The 20,000-nt window shown below is 41.7% G+C and overlaps 1 protein-coding gene across 1 annotated transcript in view; it reads right to left on the minus strand.

Moving 5' to 3' along the window:
- Nucleotides 1-6,535: 6,535 nt before the first annotated feature.
- The window catches only part of LOC139753638 (uncharacterized), a 17,469-nt gene continuing 4,004 nt past the window's right edge, over nucleotides 6,536-20,000 (minus strand). Inside the window, exon 2 of the mRNA XM_071670247.1 lies at nucleotides 6,536-7,892. Within this exon, the coding sequence (XP_071526348.1) occupies nucleotides 7,294-7,892 (599 nt within the window). The 3' untranslated portion in view covers nucleotides 6,536-7,293. The remainder of the gene's footprint in view (nucleotides 7,893-20,000) is intronic.

Genomic DNA, 20,000 nt, shown 5'->3' on the forward strand with positions numbered 1-20,000 from the left:
ATCAACTGCATCATTTGCTTTTTCAGATCCATAAACGGTACATACAAATCCATTTGCTTTTCTAAGTATTTCTCACATACATTCTTCAAAGCAAACACCTGATCCACACATTATGTACCACTTCTGAAGCCACACTGCTCTTCCCCAAGCTAATGCGCTATAAATGCTTTCACCCTCTCAAACAATACCCTCCTATATAATTTCCCAGGAATACCTCTGTAATTTGAACACTCACTCTTATCTCCTTTGGCTTTGTATAATGGCACTATGCGAGCATTCAGGCAATCTCTCCTACTTACATACGTTCTTTTCTTTTAAACTATTCGCCATATCCCACGTTAGCGAGGTAGCGTTAAGAACAGAGGACTGGGCCTTTTTTGGAATATCCTCACCTGGCCCCCTCTGTTCCTTCTTTTGGAGAAAAAAAAAACAAAACAAGAGGGGAGGCTTTCCAGCCCCCCGCTCCCTCCCCTTTTAGTCGCCTTCATGACACGCAGGAAATACGTGGGAAGTATTCTTAATCCCCTATCCCTGGGGATAGGGGATTATACGTACGTATACATACGTATACATACGTATACGTACGTATACATACGTATACTTATTTATATCTCTCTTTTTAGAATAGGTATTCCCAATCACCAGTCCTTTTTCTGCACAGAAATCTACAAGCTCTTCACCATTTCCATTTACAACACTGAACACCCGATAAACACCAAAGATTCCTTCAAGTGCCACATTACTCACCTTTGCATTCAAATCACCCATCACTATAACCCGGTCTCATGCATCAAAACTACTAACACACTCACTCAGCTGCTCCCAAAACACTTGCCTTTCATGATCTTTCTTCTCATGCCGAGTTGCATATGCACCAATAATCACCCAACTCTCTCCATCCACTTTCGGTTTTTCTATATCAATTTAGGGTTTACTTTTCTTACAATCTCTCACATACTCCCACCACTTCTAGTTGAGGAGTAGTGCCACCCCTTCTCTTTCTCTTCTCTTCGCTCTAACCCCTGACTTTCCTTCCAAGACATTTCCAAACCAGTCTTCCCCTTTACCCTTGAGCTTCGTTTCACTAAGAGCCAAAACATATAGGCTCCTTTCCTCAAATATACCACCTATCTCTCCTTTTTTCTCACCTAGGTGCCATTAACACACCTTTAGATACCCCAATCTGAGCCTTCGATGAGGATGAGCACTCCCTGCGTGACTCCTTTTGGATATTAATGTGCCGAGAGATGCTCCTAGAGGGAAGTCTCAATATTATCCTGTGAAGGCAAAGGTGAAGATATGTAGAAATTTTCAGAAAAGAAGAGAGAATGTTGGGGTGAAGAGAGTAGTGAGAGTAAGTGAGCTTAGGAAGGAGACTTGTGTGAGAAAGTACCTGGAGAGACTGATTACAGAATGGAAAAAGTTGCGAACAAATACGTAAGGGCATTGGGGGAAGAATAGGATATATTTAGGGAAGCAGTGATGGCTTGCGCAAAAGATGCAGGTGGCATGAGAAGCGTCGGAGGTGGGCATATTAGAAAGGGTAGTGAGTTGTGGGATGAAGAAGTAAGATTATTAGTGAAAGAGAAGAGAGAGGCATCTGGACGAGTTTTGCAGGTAAATAATGCAAATGACTGGGAGATGTATAAAAGAAAGAGGCAGGCGTTCAAGAGAAAGGTGCACGAAGTGAAAAAGAGGGCAAATGAGAGTTGAGGTGAGAGAGTGTCATTAAATTTTAGGAAGAATAAAAGATGCTTTGGAAGCAGGTAAATAAAGTGCGTAAGACAAAGGAACAAATGGGAACATCAATGAAGGGGGCTAATGGGGAGGTGATAACAAGTAGTGGTGATTTGAAATGATGGAGTGAGTATTTTGAAGGTTTGTTGTACGTGTTTGATAATAGTTTGATAACAGAGTGGTAGATATAGGGTGTTTTGGTTAAGGTGGTGTGCCAAGTGAGAGGGTTAAGGAGAATGATTTGGTAAACAGAGAAAAGGTAGTAAAAGCTTTGCGGAAGATGAAAGCCACCCTATCATTCACTTCCGCTTCCATGGTTCCATCCGCTTCCAAATCCACTCCAAGAAATCTAAAACACTTCCCTTCCTCCAGTTTTTTCTCCATTCAAACGTACCTCCCAACTGACTTTTCCCTCAAACCTACTTTATCAAAAAATCTTGTTCTTATTCACATTTACTTTCAGCTTTCTTCTTTCACACACTTTACGATTTTTAGTCACCAGATTCTGCAGTTTCTCATCCAAATCAGCTACCAGTGATGTATCATTAGCGAACAACAACTCACTTCCCAAGCTCTCTCATCTACAACAGACTGCATACTTGCCCCTCTCTCCAAAACTCTTGCATTCACCTCCCTAACAACCCCATCCATAAACAAATCAAGCAAGCATGGAGACATCACGCACCCCTGCCGCAAACCAGCATTCTCTGAGAACCAATCTCTTTCCTCTCTTCCTACTCGTACACATGCCTTACATTCTCGATAAAAACTTTTCATTCCTTCTAACAACTTGACTCAAGCACCATATATTCTTAATACTTTCCAGAGAGCATCTCTATCAACTCTATCATATGCCTTCTCCAAATCCATAAATGCCCCATACAAGTCCATTTCTTTCTCTAAGTATTTCTCACATACATTCTTCAAAGGAAACACCTTATCCACCCTTTCTCTACCACTTCTGAAACCACACTCCTCTTCCCCACTCTGATGCTCTCTATATATGCTTTCACCATCTTAATCAGTACCCTCCCATATAATTTCCCAGGAATTCTAAACAGACTTATACCTCTCTAATTTGAGCACTCACCTTTATCCCATTTGTGTTTATAGAATGGCACTATGCAAGCATTCCGCCAATCCTCAGTCACCTCACCATGAGTCATACAGACATCAAGTAGCCTTACCAACCAGTGAATAACAGAGTCACCCCCTTTTTTGATTAATTCCACTGCAATACCATCCAAACACGCTGACTTGCCGGCTTTCATCTCCGCAAAGCTTTTACTATCTCTTCTCTGTTTACCAAATCATTCTCCCTGACCCTCTCACATTTCACACCACCTAAAGCAAACCTCTATATCTGCCACTCTATCATCAAACACATTCAACAAACCTTCAAAATACTCACTTCATCTTCTCAAATCACCACTACTTAAAATCACCTCCCCATTAGCCCCTTCACTGATGTTTCCATTTGTTCCCTTGTGTTACGCACTTTATATAACGCTTTCCAAAATATCTTTTAATCCTCCCTAAAATGGTATGATTATCTCTCACCCCAACTCTCATTTGCCCTATTTTCACCTCTTGTACCTTTCTCTTGACCTCCTGCCTCTTTCTTTTCTACATCTCCCAATCATTTACCTTATTTCCCTGCAAAAATCGTCCAAATGCGTCTCTCTTCTCGTTCACTAACAATCTTACTTCCTCATCTCACCACTCACTACCCTTCCTAATATGCCCACCTCCCACGCTTCTCATGCCACAAGCACGTTTTGCGCAAGCCGTCACTGCTTCCCTGAATACATCCCATTCCTCCCCCACTCCCCTTACGTCCTTTGTTCTCACCTATTCCTTTCTGTACTCAGTCTCTCCTGGTACTTCCTCACACAAGTCTCCTTCCTAAGCTCCCTTACTCTCACTACTCTCTTCATCCCTACATTCTTTCTTCATTTATGAAAACCTCTACAAATCTTCACCCACGACACCACAAGATAATGATTTGACATATCTTCAGTTGCACCTCTCAGCATAATAACATCTTATACTATAGTATACTATTAGCCATTCCCCGCGTTAATAAGGTAGCGCCAAGAGCACACGACTGAGGCTCTGAGGGAATATCCTCACTTGCCCTATTCTCTCTTCTTTCGTTTGGAAAATTTAAAATGAGAGGGGAGGGTTTCCAACCCTCCGTTCCATCCGATCCCTTATCCAGACGATGTCCGTCCCACGCCTTAAAAAGGCGATCACCGAGGTGTGGAAAAATATTGACAAAGAATAGTTCAGATCCTTGGCCAGGAGCATGCCAGACCGTCTTGAAGAAGTTAGGAGGCTCAGAGGAGACATCATGAAGTATTAGGATGAATAAAAATACCCAGATTGATAATTTTTTCCCCTATATCCAATATTTGGTGTTTGTTTTCATTGTAGGTGTGATTTCTTTCCGCTGACACTGTACATATTTATATATTTATATAAATATATATATATATATATATATATATATATATATATATATATATATATATATATATATATATATATATATATATATATATATATATATATATATATATATATTTATCTTTTTTTTTTTTATTATACTTTGTCGCTGTCTCCCGCGTTTGCGAGGTAGCGCAAGGAAACAGACGAAAGAAATGGCCCAACCCCCCCCCCCATACACATGTATATACATACGTCCACACACGCAAATATACATACCTACACAGCTTTCCATGGTTTACCCCAGACGCTTCACATGCCTTGCTTCAATCCACTGACAGCACGTCAACCCCGGTATACCACATCGCTCCAATTCACTCTATTCCTTGCCCTCCTTTCACCCTCCTGCATGTTCAGGCCCCGATCACACAAAATCTTTTTCACTCCATCTTTCCACCTCCAATTTGGTCTCCCTCTTCTCCTTGTTCCCTCCACCTCCGACACATATATCCCCTTGGTCAATCTTTCCTCACTCATTCTCTCCATGTGCCCAAACCACTTCAAAACACACTCTTCTGCTCTCTCAACCACGCTCTTTTTATTTCCACACATCTCTCTTACCCTTACGTTACTCACTCGATCAAACCACCTCACACCACACATTGTCCTCAAACATCTCATTTCCAGCACATCCATCCTCCTGCGCACAACTCTATCCATAGCCCACGCCTCGCAACCATACAACATTGTTGGAACCACTATTCCTTCAAACATACTCATTTTTGCTTTCCGAGATAATGTTCTCGACTTCCATACATTCTTCAAGGCCCCCAGGATTTTCGCCCCCTCCCTCACCCTATGATCCACTTCCGCTTCCATGGTTCCATCCGCTGCCAGATCCACTCCCAGATATCTAAAACACTTCACTTCCTCCAGTTTTTCTCCATTCAAACTCACCTCCCAATTGACTTGACCCTCAACCCTACTGTACCTAATAACCTTGCTCTTATTCACATTTACTCTTAACTTTCTTCTTCCACACACTTTTCCAAACTCAGTCACCAGCTTCTGCAGTTTCTCACATGAATCAGCCACCAGCGCTGTATCATCAGCGAACAACAACTGACTCACTTCCCAAGCTCTCTCATCCCCAACAGACTTCATACTTGCCCCTCTTTCCAAAACTCTTGCATTTACCTCCCTAACAACCCCATCCATAAACAAATTAAACAAACATGTAGACATCACACACCCCTGCCGCAAACCTACATTCACTGAGAACCAATCACTTTCCTCTCTTCCTACACGTACACATGCCTTACATCCTCGATAAAAACTTTTCACTGCTTCTAACAACTTTCCTCCCACACCATATATTCTTAATACCTTCCACAGAGCATCTCTATCAACTCTATCATATGCCTTCTCCAGATCCATAAATGCTACATACAAATCCATTTGCTTTTCTAAGTATTTCTCACATACATTCTTCAAAGCAAACACCTGATCTACACATCCTCTACCACTTCTGAAACCACACTGCTCTTCCCCAATCTGATGCTCTGTACATGCCTTCACCCTCTCAATCAATACCCTCCCATATAATTTACCAGGAATACTCAACAAACTTATACCTCTGTAATTTGAGCACTCACTCTTATCCCCTTTGCCTTTGTACAATGGCACTATGCACGCATTCCGCCAATCCTCAGGCACCTCACCATGAGTCATACATACATTAAATAACCTTACCATCCAGTCAACAATACAGTCACCCCCTTTTTTAATAAATTCCACTGCAATACCATCCAAACCTGCTGCCTTGCCGGCTTTCATCTTCCGCAAAGCTTTCACTACCTCTTCTCTGTTTACCAAATCATTTTCCCTAACCCTGTCACTTTGCACACCACCTCGACCAAAACACCCTATATATATATATATATATATATATAAATATATAAATATATATATATACATATATATATATATATATATATATATATATATATATATATATATATATATATATATATATATATATATATATATATATATATATATATATACATAAATATATATATATATATATATATATATATATTTTTTTTTTTTATTCATACTATTCGCCATTTCCCGCGTTAGCAAGGTAGCGTTAAGAACAGAGGACTGGACCTTTGAGGGAATATCCTCACCTGGCCCCCTTCTCTGTTCCTTCTTTTGGAAAATTAAAAAAAAACTGAGAGGGGAGGATTTCCAGCCCCCCCGCTCCCTTCCCTTTTAGTCGCCTTCTACGACACGCAGGGAATACGTGGGAAGTATTCTTTCTCCCCTATCCCCAGGGAAAATACATATACATATACAGACATATAAATATATACACATGTACATAAGGAACAAAGTGCATTATGATATATCCTGAGCAAAGAATATTGGGAGTTTGGAATATGATGAAAAGTCATACACAAAGCCTACAGTCAAAGGTACAGTATCAAAAGAGATATTCCCTAACTTGGATTGGGCAATGGCACATGATAAATCAATGAGCACATTTAGAATAGAAGTCGAAGAGCAAGGTATTAAGATCCTCGCTGTCCATAATGAAACGCATGGCATAAATGAAACCGGATACGGTATACGTTTCAAATACAGGAACATAGTGTGGCATTCCATCTATAATGGGATATCTATTACGTTATGGAGGAAGACAGTGACCGGACACTACTTAAATGACAGCTGAAATCTCACTATTATTGTCTGCAGTATGGCTAAATCCAGATGTCGAGGCTTTGGAAATGTAGCAGCATATGATGTGCAACAACATAACCTAAGAACTCCATAAGGTTAGCGATGCTGCCACCATTGATAAAATTTAGGAATAGCTATACAAAAATGACAATTCGCTGTACAAAATTTGGACAGTAACTGTGGTGCACAATGAAGGCCACTCGGCCTGGGACGTCGACTACAGAGGGCCAGCATGACTTACCACTGATTGTTTGTATGCGAGAGGTCTTGCTGCAAGCCATCTGTTCCTTTGGTGAAGTGACACATTCCACCAATTCCCCTACAAGAGAACAGTGCAAGCAATGCCGTCTGCATCTCCTACTCTCATTCCATCACACCATTTTCCACTATGGGTACTATACTCTCCTCTACTCCAACTTCCTCTTCCCCATCAGTTCTGGTCCGTTTCTGGGGTGACAAATCCTCGGCCTCACTAACAAACTCTTTCCCCATGTCCTGACCCCCCTCAGCCAATTCGGCCCCTTCATCCATTTCACTCTGCGTCCGTTTCCGGCCGTTGGTTAGCGGAATTGCTGCTGCTGTGTCTAACTCTGAGGATTCACAATTAGTCTGTGGTTCATCAATTGGAGCATCTCCATTTGGTTGGGGCAACATTGTCCTCTCTTCTGTCCGTTCTCCCGCATTATCTAATTCACTGCCTCCCTCTGTAACCACTGGGGCACTACCATCATCAGTTTGTTGTGTGTCTGGGGTCTGAGTGAGTGCTAATTGGGAATTCAGCTGAGCATTGCGCTCCTTAGCTTGTCTCAGCTGCTGCTGGAGGTAGTAAATGGTCCCCTGCATGCCTTCAGTATCTTCATCCATCTCCAGTAAGAATTCATCCAATTCTGACTGAGATTTTTTGAGTTCTTCACTATAATTACGCTGAAGAGCCAAATCACCTTCCAATTTTGCCAAGCGACCTGAGTATTTTGAAGGTTTGTTGAATGTGTTTGATGATAGAGTGGCATATATAGGGTGTTTTGGTAGAGGTGGTGTGCAAAGTGAGAGGGTTAGGGAAAATGATTTGGTAAATAGAGAGGAGGTAGTAAAAGCTTTACGGAAGAAGAAAGCCGGCAAGGCAGCAGGTTTGGATGGTATTGCAGCGGAATTTATTAACAAAGGGAGTGACTGTATTGTTGACTGTTTGGTAAGGTTAACTAATGTATGTATGATTCATGGTGAGGTGCCTGAGGATTGGCGGAATGCTTGCATACTGCCACTGTACAAAGGCAAAGGGGATAGGAGTGAGTGATCAAATTACAGAGGTATAAGTTTGTTGAGTATTCCTGGTAAATTATATGGGAGAGTATTGATTGAGAGGGTGAAGGCATGTACAGAGCATCAGACTGGGGAAGAGCAGTGTAGTTTTAGAAGTGGTAGAGGATGTGTGGATCAGGTGTTTGCTTTGAAGAATGTATGTGAGAAATACTTAGAAAAGCAAATTGAATTGTATGTAGTATTTATGGATCTGGAGAAGGCAAATGATAGAGTTGACAGATCCTCTGTAGAAGGTATTAAGAATATATGGTGTGGGAGGCAAGTTGTTAGAAGCAGTGAGAAGATTTTATCGAGGATGTAAGATATGTGTACGTGTAGGAAGAAAGGAAAGTGATTGGTTCTCAGTGAATATAGGTTTCCGGCAGGGGTATGTGATGTCTCCATGGTTTTTTAATTTCTTTATGAATGGAGTTGTTAGGGAGGTGAATGCAAGAGTTTTGGAAAGAGGGGCAAGTGTGCAGTCTGTTGTGTATGAAAGAGCTTGGGAAGTGAGTCAGTTGTTGTTCGCTGATGATACAGCGCTGATTGCTGATTCATGTGAGAAACTGGAGAAGCTGGTGACTGAGTTTGGCAAAGTGTGTGAAAGAAGAACGTTTAGAGTAAATGTGAATAAAAGCAAGGTTATTAGGTACAGTAGGGTTGATGACTAAGTCAATTGGGATGTAAGTTTGAATGGAGAAAAACTGGAGGAAGTAAAGTGTTTTAGATATCTGGGAGTGGATCTGGCAGCGGATGGAACCATGGAAGAACGTTAAGAGTAAATGTGAATAAAAGCAAGGTTATTAGGTACAGTAGGGTTGAGGATTAAGTCAATTGGGATGTAAGTTTGAATGGAAAAAAGTTGGAAGTAAAGTGTTTTAGATATCTGGGAGTGGATCTGGCAGCGGATGGAACCATGGAAGCGGAAGTGAACCATAGGGTGAGGGAGGATGCGAAAATTCTGGGAGCCTTGAAGAATGTTTGGAAGTCGAGAAATTATTTCGGAAAGCAACGATGGGTATGTTTGGAGTAATAGTGGTTCCAACAATGTTGTATGGTTGCGAGGCGTGGACTATGAATAGAGTTGTGCGCAGGAGCGTGGATGTGCTGGAAATGAGATGTATGAAGACTCTATGTGGTGTGAGGTGGTTTGATAGAGTAAGTAATGTAAGGGTAAGAGAGATGTGTGAAAATAAAAAGAGTGAGTTTGAGAGAGCAAAAGAGGGTGTTTTGAAATGGTTTGGTCTTATGGAGAGAATGAGTTAGGAAAGATTGACCCAGAGGATATATGTGTCAGGGATAGAGGGAACAAGGAAAAGTGGAAGACCTAATTGGAGGTAGGAAGATGGAGTGAAAAACATTTTGAGTGATCGGGGCCTGAACATCCAGGCGGGTGAAAGGCGTGCAAGGAAAAGAGTGAATTGGAACGATGTGGTATACCGGGGTCGACGTGCTGTAAATGGATTGAACCAGGGCATGTGAAGCGTCTGGATAAACAATGGAAAGTTCTGCGGGATCTGGATATAGAAAGGGAGCTGTGGTTTCGGTGCATTATTACATGACAGCTAGAGACTGAGTGAATGGGGCCTTTGTTGTCTTTTCCTAGCGGTACCTCGCACACAATAGGCGGGGGGGGGGGTGTTGTTATTCCATGCGTGGCGAGGTGGCGATAGGAATCAATAAAGGCAGACAATATGAATTATATATATGTGTATATATGTATATGTCTGTGTGTATATATATATATATATATATATATATATATATATATATATATATATATATATATATATATATATATATATATATATATATATATATTTCAATAAATTCCACTGCAATACCATCCAAACCTGCTGCCTTGCCGGCTTTCATCTTCCGCAAAGCTTTCACTACCTCTTCTCTGTTTACCAAATCATTTTCCCTAACCCTCTCACTTAGCACACCACCTCGACCAAAACACCCTATATCTGCCACTCTATCATCAAACACATTCAACAAACCTTCAAAATACTCACTCCATCTCCTTCTCACATCACCACTACTTGTTATCACCTCCCCATTTGCGCACTTCACTGAAGTTCCCATTTGCTCCCTTGTCTTACGCACTTTATTTACCTCCTTCCAGAACATCTTTTTACTCTCCCTAAAATTTAATGATACTCTCTCACCCCAACTCTCATTTGCCCTTTTTTTCACCTCTTGCACCTTTCTCTTGACCTCCTGTCTCTTTCTTTTATACATCTCCCACTCAATTGCATTTTTTCCCTGCAAAAATCGTCCAAATGCCTCTCTCTTCTCTTTCACTAATACTCTTACTTCTTCATCCCACCACTCACTACCCTTTCTAATCAACCCACCTCCCACTCTTCTCATGCCACAAGCATCTTTTGCGCAATCCATCACTGATTCCCTAAATACATCCCATTCCTCCCCCACTCCCCTTACTTCCATTGTTCTCACCTTTTTCCATTCTGTACTCAGTCTCTCCTGGTACTTCCTCACACAGGTCTCTTTCTCAAGCTCACTTACTCTCACCACCCTCTTCACCCCAACATTCACTCTTCTTTTCTGAAAACCCATACAAATCTTCGCCTTAGCCTCCATAAGATAATGATCAGACATCCCTCCAGTTGCACCTCTCAGCACATTAACATCCAAAAGTCACTCTTTCGCACTCCTGTCAATTAACACGTAATCCAATAACGCTCTCTGGCCATCTCTCCTACTTACATAAGTATACTTATGTATATCTCGCTTTTTAAACCAGGTATTCCCAATCATCAGTCCTTTTTCAGCACAAAATTCTACAAGCTCTTCACCATTTCCATTTACAACACTGAACACCCCTTGTATACCAATTATTCCCTCAACTGCCACATTACGCACCTTTGCATTCAAATCACCCATCACTATGACCCGGTCTCGTGCATCAAAACCACTAACACACTCATTCAGCTGCTCCCAAAACACTTGCCTCTCTTGATCTTTCTTCTCATGCCCAGGAGCATATGCACCAATAATCACCCACCTCTCTCCATCAACTTTCAGTTTTACCCATATTAATCGAGAATTTACTTTCTTACACTCTATCACATACTCCCACAACTCCTGTTTCAGGAGTATTGCTACTCCTTCCCTTGCTCTTGTCCTCTCACTAACCCCTGACTTTACTCCCCAGACATTCCCAAACCACTCTTCCCCTTTACCCTTGAGCTTCGTTTCACTCAGAGCCAAAACATCTAGGTTCCTTTCCTCAAACATACTACCTATCTCTACTTTTTTCACATCTTGGTTACATCCAAACACATTTACGCACCCCACTCTGAGCCTTCGAGGAGGATGAGCACTCCCCGCGTGACTCCTTCTTCTGTTTCCCATTTTAGAAAGTTAATACAAGGAGGGGAGGACTGTATTGTTGACTGGTTGGTAAGGTTATTTAATGTATGTATGACTCATGGTGAGGTGCCTGAGGATTGGCGGAATGCGTGCATAGTGCCATTGTACAAAGGCAAAGGGGATAAGAGTGAGTGCTCAAATTACAGAGGTATAAGTTTGTTGAGTATTCCTGGTAAATTATATGGGAGGGTATTGATTGAGAGGGTGAAGGCATGTACAGAGCATCAGATTGGGGAAGAGCAGTGTGGTTTCAGAAGTGGTAGAGGATGTGTGGATCAGGTGTTTGCTTTGAAGAATGTATGTGAGAAATACTTAGAAAAGCAAATGGATTTGTATGTAGCATTTATGGATCTGGAGAAGGCATATGATAGAGTTGATAGAGATGCTCTGTGGAAGGTATTAAGAATATATGGTGTGGGAGGAAAGTTGTTAGAAGCAGTGAAAAGTTTTTATCGAGGATGTAAGGCATGTGTACGTGTAGGAAGAGAGGAAAGTGATTGGTTCTCAGTGAATGTAGGTTTGCGGCAGGTGTGTGTGATGTCTCCATGGTTGTTTAATTTGTTTATGGATGGGGTTGTTAGGGAGGTAAATGTAAGAGTTTTGGAAAGAGGGGCAAGTATGAAGTCTGTTGGGGATGAGAGAACTTGGGAAGTGAGTCAGTTGTTGTTCGCTGATGATACAGCGCTGGTGGCTGACTCATGTGAGAAACTGCAGAAGCTGGTGACTGAGTTTGGAAAAGTGTGTGGAAGAAGAAAGTTAAGAGTAAATGTGAATAAGAGAAAGGTTATTAGGTACAGTAGGGTTGAGGGTCAAGTCAATTGGGAGGTGAGTTTGAATGGAGAAAAACTGGAGGAAGTGAAGTGTTTTAGATATCTGGGAGTGGATCTGGCAGCGGATGGAACCATGGAAGCGGAAGTGGATCATAGGGTGGGGGAGGGGGCGAAAATCCTGGGGGCCTTGAAGAATGTGTGGAAGTCGAGAACATTATCTCGGAAAGCAAAAATGGGTATGTTTGAAGGAATAGTGGTTCCAAAAATGTTGTATGGTTGCGAGGCGTGGGCTATGGATAGAGTTGTGCGCAGGATGTATGTGCTGGAAATGAGATGTTTGAGGACAATGTGTGGTGTGAGGTGGTTTGATCGAGTGAGTAACGTAAGGGTAAAAGAGATGTGTGGAAATAAAAAGAGCGTGGTTGAGAGAGCAGAAGAGGGTGTTTTGAAGTGGTTTGGGCATATGGAGAGAATGAGTGAGGAAAGATTGACCAAGAGGATATATGTGTCAGAGGTGGAGGGAACAAGGAGAAGAGGGAGACCAAATTGGAGGTGGAAAGATGGAGTGAAAAAGATTTTGTATGATCGGGGCCTTAACATGCAGGAGGGTGAAAGTAGGGCAAGGAATAGAGTGAATTGGAGCGATGTGGTATGCCGGGGTTGACGTGCTGTCAGTGGATTGAAGCAAGGCATGTGAAGCGTCTGGGGTAAACCATGGAAAGCTGTGTAGGTATGTATATTTGCGTGTGTGGACGTATGTATATACATGTGTATGGGGGGGGAGGTTGGGCCATTTCTTTCGTCTGTTTCCTTGCGCTACCTCGCAAACGCGGGAGACAGCGACAAAGTATAATATAAAAAAGAAAATATATATATATATATATATATATATATATATATATATATATATATATATATATATATATATATATATATATATATGTACATTGAGATGTATAGGTATGTATATTTGCGCGTGTGGACGTGTATGTATATACATATGTGTGTGGGTGGGTTGGGCCATTCTTTCGTCTCTTTCCTTGCGCTACCTCGCTAACGCGGGAGACACCGGCAAAAAAAGAAAAATATATATATATATATATATATATATATATATATATATATATATATATATATATATATATATATATATATATATAATTTTCTTTTTTTTCTTTCCTTTTTCTCTTTCAAGCAATTCCACATTTTCCGCTTTAGCGAGGTCGCGCCAAGGACAGAGGACTGGGCCTTTGAGGGAATATCCTCAACTAGCACCCTTCTTTGTTCCTTTTTTTTTTTTTTGAAAATTAAAAATAAAAAACGAGAAGAGGATTTGGATCCTCCCACTCCCTCCTCTTTTTGTCGCCTTTTACGACACGCAGGGAAGAAACGGGAAGTATTCTTTTTCTCCTGTAAGCAGGGATGATATATATATATATATATATATATATATATATATATATATATATATATATATATATATATATATATATATATATATATATATATATACATTTTTTTTTTTTTTTTTTTTTATACTTTGTCGCTGTCTCCCGCGTCTGCGAGGTAGCGCAAGGAAACAGACGAAAGAAATGGCCCCACCCCCCCCCCCCCATACACATGTACATACACATGTCCACACACGTGTATACATACCTACACAGCTTTCCATGGTCCACCCCAGACGCCTCACATGCCTTGATTCACTCCACTGACAGCACGTCAACCCCTGTATACCACATCGCTCCAATTCACTCTATTCCTTCCCCTCCTTACACCCTCCTGCATGTTCAGGCCCCGATCACACAAAATCTTTTTCACTCCATCTTTCCACCTCCAATTTGGTCTCCCTCTTCTCCTCGTTCCCTCCACCTCCGACACATATATCCTCTTGGTCAATCTTTCCTCACTCATTCTCTCCATGTGCCCAAACCATTTCAAAACACCCTCTTCTGCTCTCTCAACCACGCTCTTTTTATTTCCACACATCTCTCTTACCCTTACGTTACTTACTCGATCAAACCACCTCACACCACACATTGTCCTCAAACATCTCATTTCCAGCACATCCATCCTCCTGCGCACAACTCTATCCATAGCCCACGCCTCGCAACCATACAACATTGTTGGAACCACTATTCCTTCAAACATACCCATTTTTGCTTTCCGAGATAATGTTCTCGACTTCCACACATTTTTCAAGGCTCCCAAAATTTTCGCCCCCTCCCCCACCCTATGATCCACTTCCGCTTCCATGGTTCCATCCGCTGACAGATCCACTCCCAGATATCTAAAACACTTCACTTCCTCCAGTTTTTCTCCATTCAAACTTACCTCCCAATTGACTTGACCCTCAACCCTACTGTACCTAATAACCTTGCTCTTATTCACATTTACTCTTAACTTTCTTCTTCCACACACTTTACCAAACTCAGTCACCAGCTTCTGCAGTTTCTCACATGAATCAGCCACCAGCGCTGTGTCATCAGCGAACAACAACTGACTCACTTCCCAGGCTCTCTCATCCCCAACAGACTTCATACTTGCCCCTCTTTCCAGGACTCTTGCATTCACCTCCCTAACAACCCCATCCATAAACAAATTAAACAACCATGGAGACATCACACACCCCTGCCGCAAACCTACATTCACTGAGAACCAATCACTTTCCTCTCTTCCTACACGTACACATGCCTTACATCCTCGATAAAAACTTTTCACTGCTTCTAACAACTTGCCTCCCACACCATATATTCTTAATACCTTCCACAGAGCATCTCTATCAACTCTATCATATGCCTTCTCCAGATCCATAAATGCTACATACAAATCCATTTGCTTTTCTAAGTATTTCTCACATACATTCTTCAAAGCAAACACCTGATCCACACATCCTCTACCACTTCTGAAACCGCACTGCTCCTCCCCAATCTGATGCTCTGCACATGCCTTCACCCTCTCAATCAACACCCTCCCATATAATTTACCAGGAATACTCAACAAACCCATACCTCTGTAATTTGAGCACTCACTCTCATCCCCTTTGCCTTTGTACAATGGCACTATGCACGCATTCCGCCAATCCTCAGGCACCTCACCATGAGTCATACATACATTAAATAACCTTACCAACCAGTCAACAACACAGTCACCCCCCTTTTTAATAAATTCCACTGCAATACCATCCAAACCTGCTGCCTTGCCGGCTTTCACCTTCCGCAAAGCTTTTACTACCTCTTCTCTGCCTACCAAATCATTTCCCCTAACCCTCTCACTTTGCACACCACCTCGACCAAAACACCCTACATCCGCCACTCTGTCATCAGACACATTCAACAAACCTTCAAAATACTCATTCCATCTCCTTCTCACATCACCACTACTTGTTATCACCTCCCCATTTACGCCCCCCACTGAAGTTCCCATTTGCTCCCCTGTCCCACGCACCCTATTTACCTCCTTCCAGAACATCCCTTCATTCTCCCTAAAATCCACTGATAGTCTCTCACCCCAACTCTCATTTGCCCTTTTTTTCACCTCTTGCACCTTTCTCCCGACCTCCTGTCTCTTTCTTTTATACTTCTCCCACTCAATTGCACCTTCTCCCTGCAAAAATCGTCCAAATGCCTCTCTCTTCTCCTTCACTAATACTCTCACTTCTTCATCCCACCACTCACTACCCTTTCTAAACAGCCCACCTCCCACTCTTCTCATGCCACAAGCATCTTTTGCGCAATCCATCACTGATTCCCTAAATACATCCCATTCCTCCCCCACTCCCCTTACTTCCATTGTTCTCACCTTTTTCCATTCTGTACACAGTCTCTCCTGGTACTTCCCCACACAGGTCTCCTTCCCAAGCTCACTTATTCTCACCACCTTCTTCACCCCAACATTCACTCCTCTTTTCTGAAAACCCATACTAATCTTCACCTTAGCCTCCACAAGATAATGATCAGACAACCCTCCAGTTGCACCTCTCAGCACATTAACATCCAAAAGTCTCTCTTTCGCACGCCTGTCAATTAACACGTAATCCAATAACGCTCTCTGGCCATCTCTCCTACTTACATAAGTATACTTATGTATATCTCGCTTTTTAAACCAGGTATTCCCAATCATCAGTCCTTTTTCAGCACATAAATCTACAAGCTCTTCGCCATTTCCATTTACAACACTGAACACCCCATGCATACCAATTATTCCCTCAACTGCCACATTACTCACCTTTGCATTCAAATCACCCATCACTATAACCCGGTCTCGTGCATCAAAACCGCTAACACACTCATTCAGCTGCTCCCAAAACACTTGCCTCTCATGATCTTTCTTCTCATGCCCAGGTGCATATGCACCAATAATCACCCACCTCTCTCCATCAACTTTCAATTTTACCCATATTAATCGAGAATTTACTTTCTTACATTCTATCACATACTCCCACAATATATATATATATATATACATATATATATATATATATATATATATATATATATATATATATATATATATATATATATATATATATATATATATATATATATATATATATATATATATATATATATATATATATATATATATATATATATATATATATATATATATATATATATATATATATATATATATATTCACTCAGAGCCAAAACATCCAGGGTCCTTTCCTCAAACATACTACCTATCTCTCCTTTTTTCAAATCTTAGTTACATCCACACACATTTAGGCACCCCAATCTGAGCCTTCGAGGAGGATGAGCACTCCCCGCGCGACTCCTTCTTCTGTTTCCCATTTTAAAAAGTTAAAAAAATACAAGGAGGGAAGGATTTCTGGCCCGCGCTCAAGGGTAAAGGGGAAGAGTGGTTTGGGAATGTCTTGGGAGTAAAGTCAGGGGTTATTGAGAGACAAGAGCAAGGGAAGGAGTAGCAGTACTCCTGAAACAGGAGTTGTGGAAGTTTGTGATAGAATGTAAAAAAGTAAATTCTCGATTAATATGGGTAAAACTGAAAGTTGATGGAGAGAGATGGGTTATTATTGGTGCATATGCACCTAGGCATGAGAAGAAAGATCATGAGAGGCAAGTGTTTTGGGAGCAGCTGAATGAGTGTGTTAGTGGTTTTGATGCACAAGACCGGGTTATAGTGTTGGGTGATTTGAATGCAAAGGTGAGTAATGTGGCAGTTGAGGGAATAATTGGTATACATGGGGTGTTCAGTGTTGTAAATGGAATTGGTGAAGAGCTTGTCGATTTATGTGCTGAAAAAGGACTGATGATTGGGAATACCTGGTTTAAAAAGCGAGATATACATAAGTATACTTATGTAAGTAGGAGAGATGGCCAGAGAGCGTTATTGGATTACGTGTTAATTGACAGGCGTGCGAAAGAGAGACTTTTGGATGTTAATGTTCTGAGAGGTGCAACTGGAGGGATGTCTGATCATTATCTTGTGGAGGCTAAGGTGAAGATTTGTATGGGTATCCAGAAAAGAAGAGTGAATGTTGGGATGAAGAGGGTGGCGAGAGTAAGTGAGCTTGGGAAGGAGACTTGTGTGAGGAAGTACCAGGGGAGACTGAGTACAGAATGGAAAAAGGTGAGAACAATGGAAGTAAGGGGAGTGGGGGAGGAATGGGATGTATTTCGGGAATCAGTGATGGAGTCCGCAAAAGATGCTTGTGGCATGAGAAGAGTGGGAGGTGGGTTGATTAGAAAGGGTAGTGAGTGGTGGGATGAAGAAGTAAGAGTAGTGAGTGGTGCGATGAAGAAGTAAGAGTATTAGTGAAAGAGAAGAGAGAGGCATTTGGACGATTTTTGCAGGGAAAAAATGAAATTGAGTGGGGGACGTATAAAAGAAAGAGACAGGAGGTCAAGAGAAAGGTGCAAGAGGTGAGAAAAAAGGCAAATGAGAGTTGGGGTGAGAGAGTATCATTAAATTTTAGGGAGAATAAAAACATGTTCTGGAAGGAGGTAAATAAGGTTCGTAAGACAAGGGAGCAAATGGGAACTTCAGTGAAGGGCGCAAATGGGGTGGTGATAACAAGTAGTGGTGATGTGAGAAGGAGATGGAGTGAGTATTTTGAAGGTTTGTTGAATGTGTTTGATGATAGAGTGGCAGATATAGGGTGTTTTGGTCGAGGTGGTGTGCAAAGTGCGAGGGTTAGTGAAAATGATTTGGTAAACAGAGAAGAGGTAGTAAAAGCTTTGCGGAAGATGAAAGCCGGCAAGGCAGCAGGTTTGGATGGTATTGCAGTGGAATTTATTAAAAAAGGGGGTGACTGTATTCTTGACTGATTGGTAAAGTTATTTAATGTATGTATGACTCATAGTGAGGTGCCTGAGGATTGGCGGAATGCGTGCATAGTGCCATTGTACAAAGGCAAAGGGGATAAGAGTGAGTGCTCAAATTACAGAGGTATAAGTTTGTTGAGTATTCCTGGCAAATTGTATGGGAGGGTATTGATTGAGAGGGTGAAGGCATGTACAGAGCATCAGATTGGGGAAGAGCAGTGTGGTTTCAGAAGTGGTAGAGGATGTGTGGATCAGGTGTTTGCTTTGAAGAATGTATGTGAGAAATACTTAGAAAAGCAAATGGATTTGTATGTAGCATTTATGGATCTGGAGAAGGCATATGATAGAGTTGATAGAGATGCTCTGTGGAAGGTATTAAGAATATATGGTGTGGGAGGCAAGTTGTTAGATGCAGTGAAAAGTTTTTATCGAGGATGTAAGGCATGTGTACGTGTAGGAAGAGAGGAAAGTGATTGGTTCTTAGTGAATGTAGGTTTGCGGCAGGGGTGTGTGATGTCTCCATGGTTGTTTAATTTGTTTATGGATGAGGTTGTTAGGGAGGTGAATGCAAGAGTTTTGGAAAGAGGGGCAAGGATGAAGTCTGTTGGGGATGAGAGAGCTTGGGAAGTGAGTCAGTTGTTGTTCGCTGATGATACAGCGCTGGTGGCTGATTCATGTGAGAAACTGCAGAAGCTGGTGACTGAGTTTGGTAAAGTGTGTGAAAGAAGAAAGTTAAGAGTAAATGTGAATAAGAGCAAGGTTATTAGGTACAGTAGGGTTGAGGGTCAAGTCAATTGGGAGGTGAGTTTGAATGGAGAAAAACTGGAGGAAGTGAAGTGTTTTAGATATCTGGGAGTGGATCTGGCAGCGGATGGAAACATGGAAGCGGAAGTGGATCATATCGTGGGGGAGGAGGCGTAAATTCTGGGAGCCTTGAAGAATGTGTGGAAGTCGAGAACATTATCTCGGAAAGCAAAAATGGGTATGTTTGAAGGAATAGTGGTTCCAACAATGTTGTATGGTTGCGAGGCGTGGACTATGGATAGAGTTGTGCGCAGGAGGATGGATGTGCTGGAAATGAGATGTTTGAGGACAATGTGTGGTGTGAGGTGGTTTGATCGAGTAAGTAACGTAAGGGTAAGAGAGATGTGTGGAAATAAAAAGAGCGTGGTTGAGAGAGCAGAAGAGGGTGTTTTGAAATGGTTTTGTCACATGGAGAGAATGAGTGAGGAAAGATTGACCAAGAGGGTATATGTGTCGGAGGTGGAGGGAACGAGGAGAAGAGGGAGACCAAATTGGAGGTGGAAAGATTG

This window comes from Panulirus ornatus, chromosome 15, assembly GCF_036320965.1.
Source record: "Panulirus ornatus isolate Po-2019 chromosome 15, ASM3632096v1, whole genome shotgun sequence".
Classification (NCBI taxonomy): domain Eukaryota; kingdom Metazoa; phylum Arthropoda; class Malacostraca; order Decapoda; family Palinuridae; genus Panulirus; species Panulirus ornatus.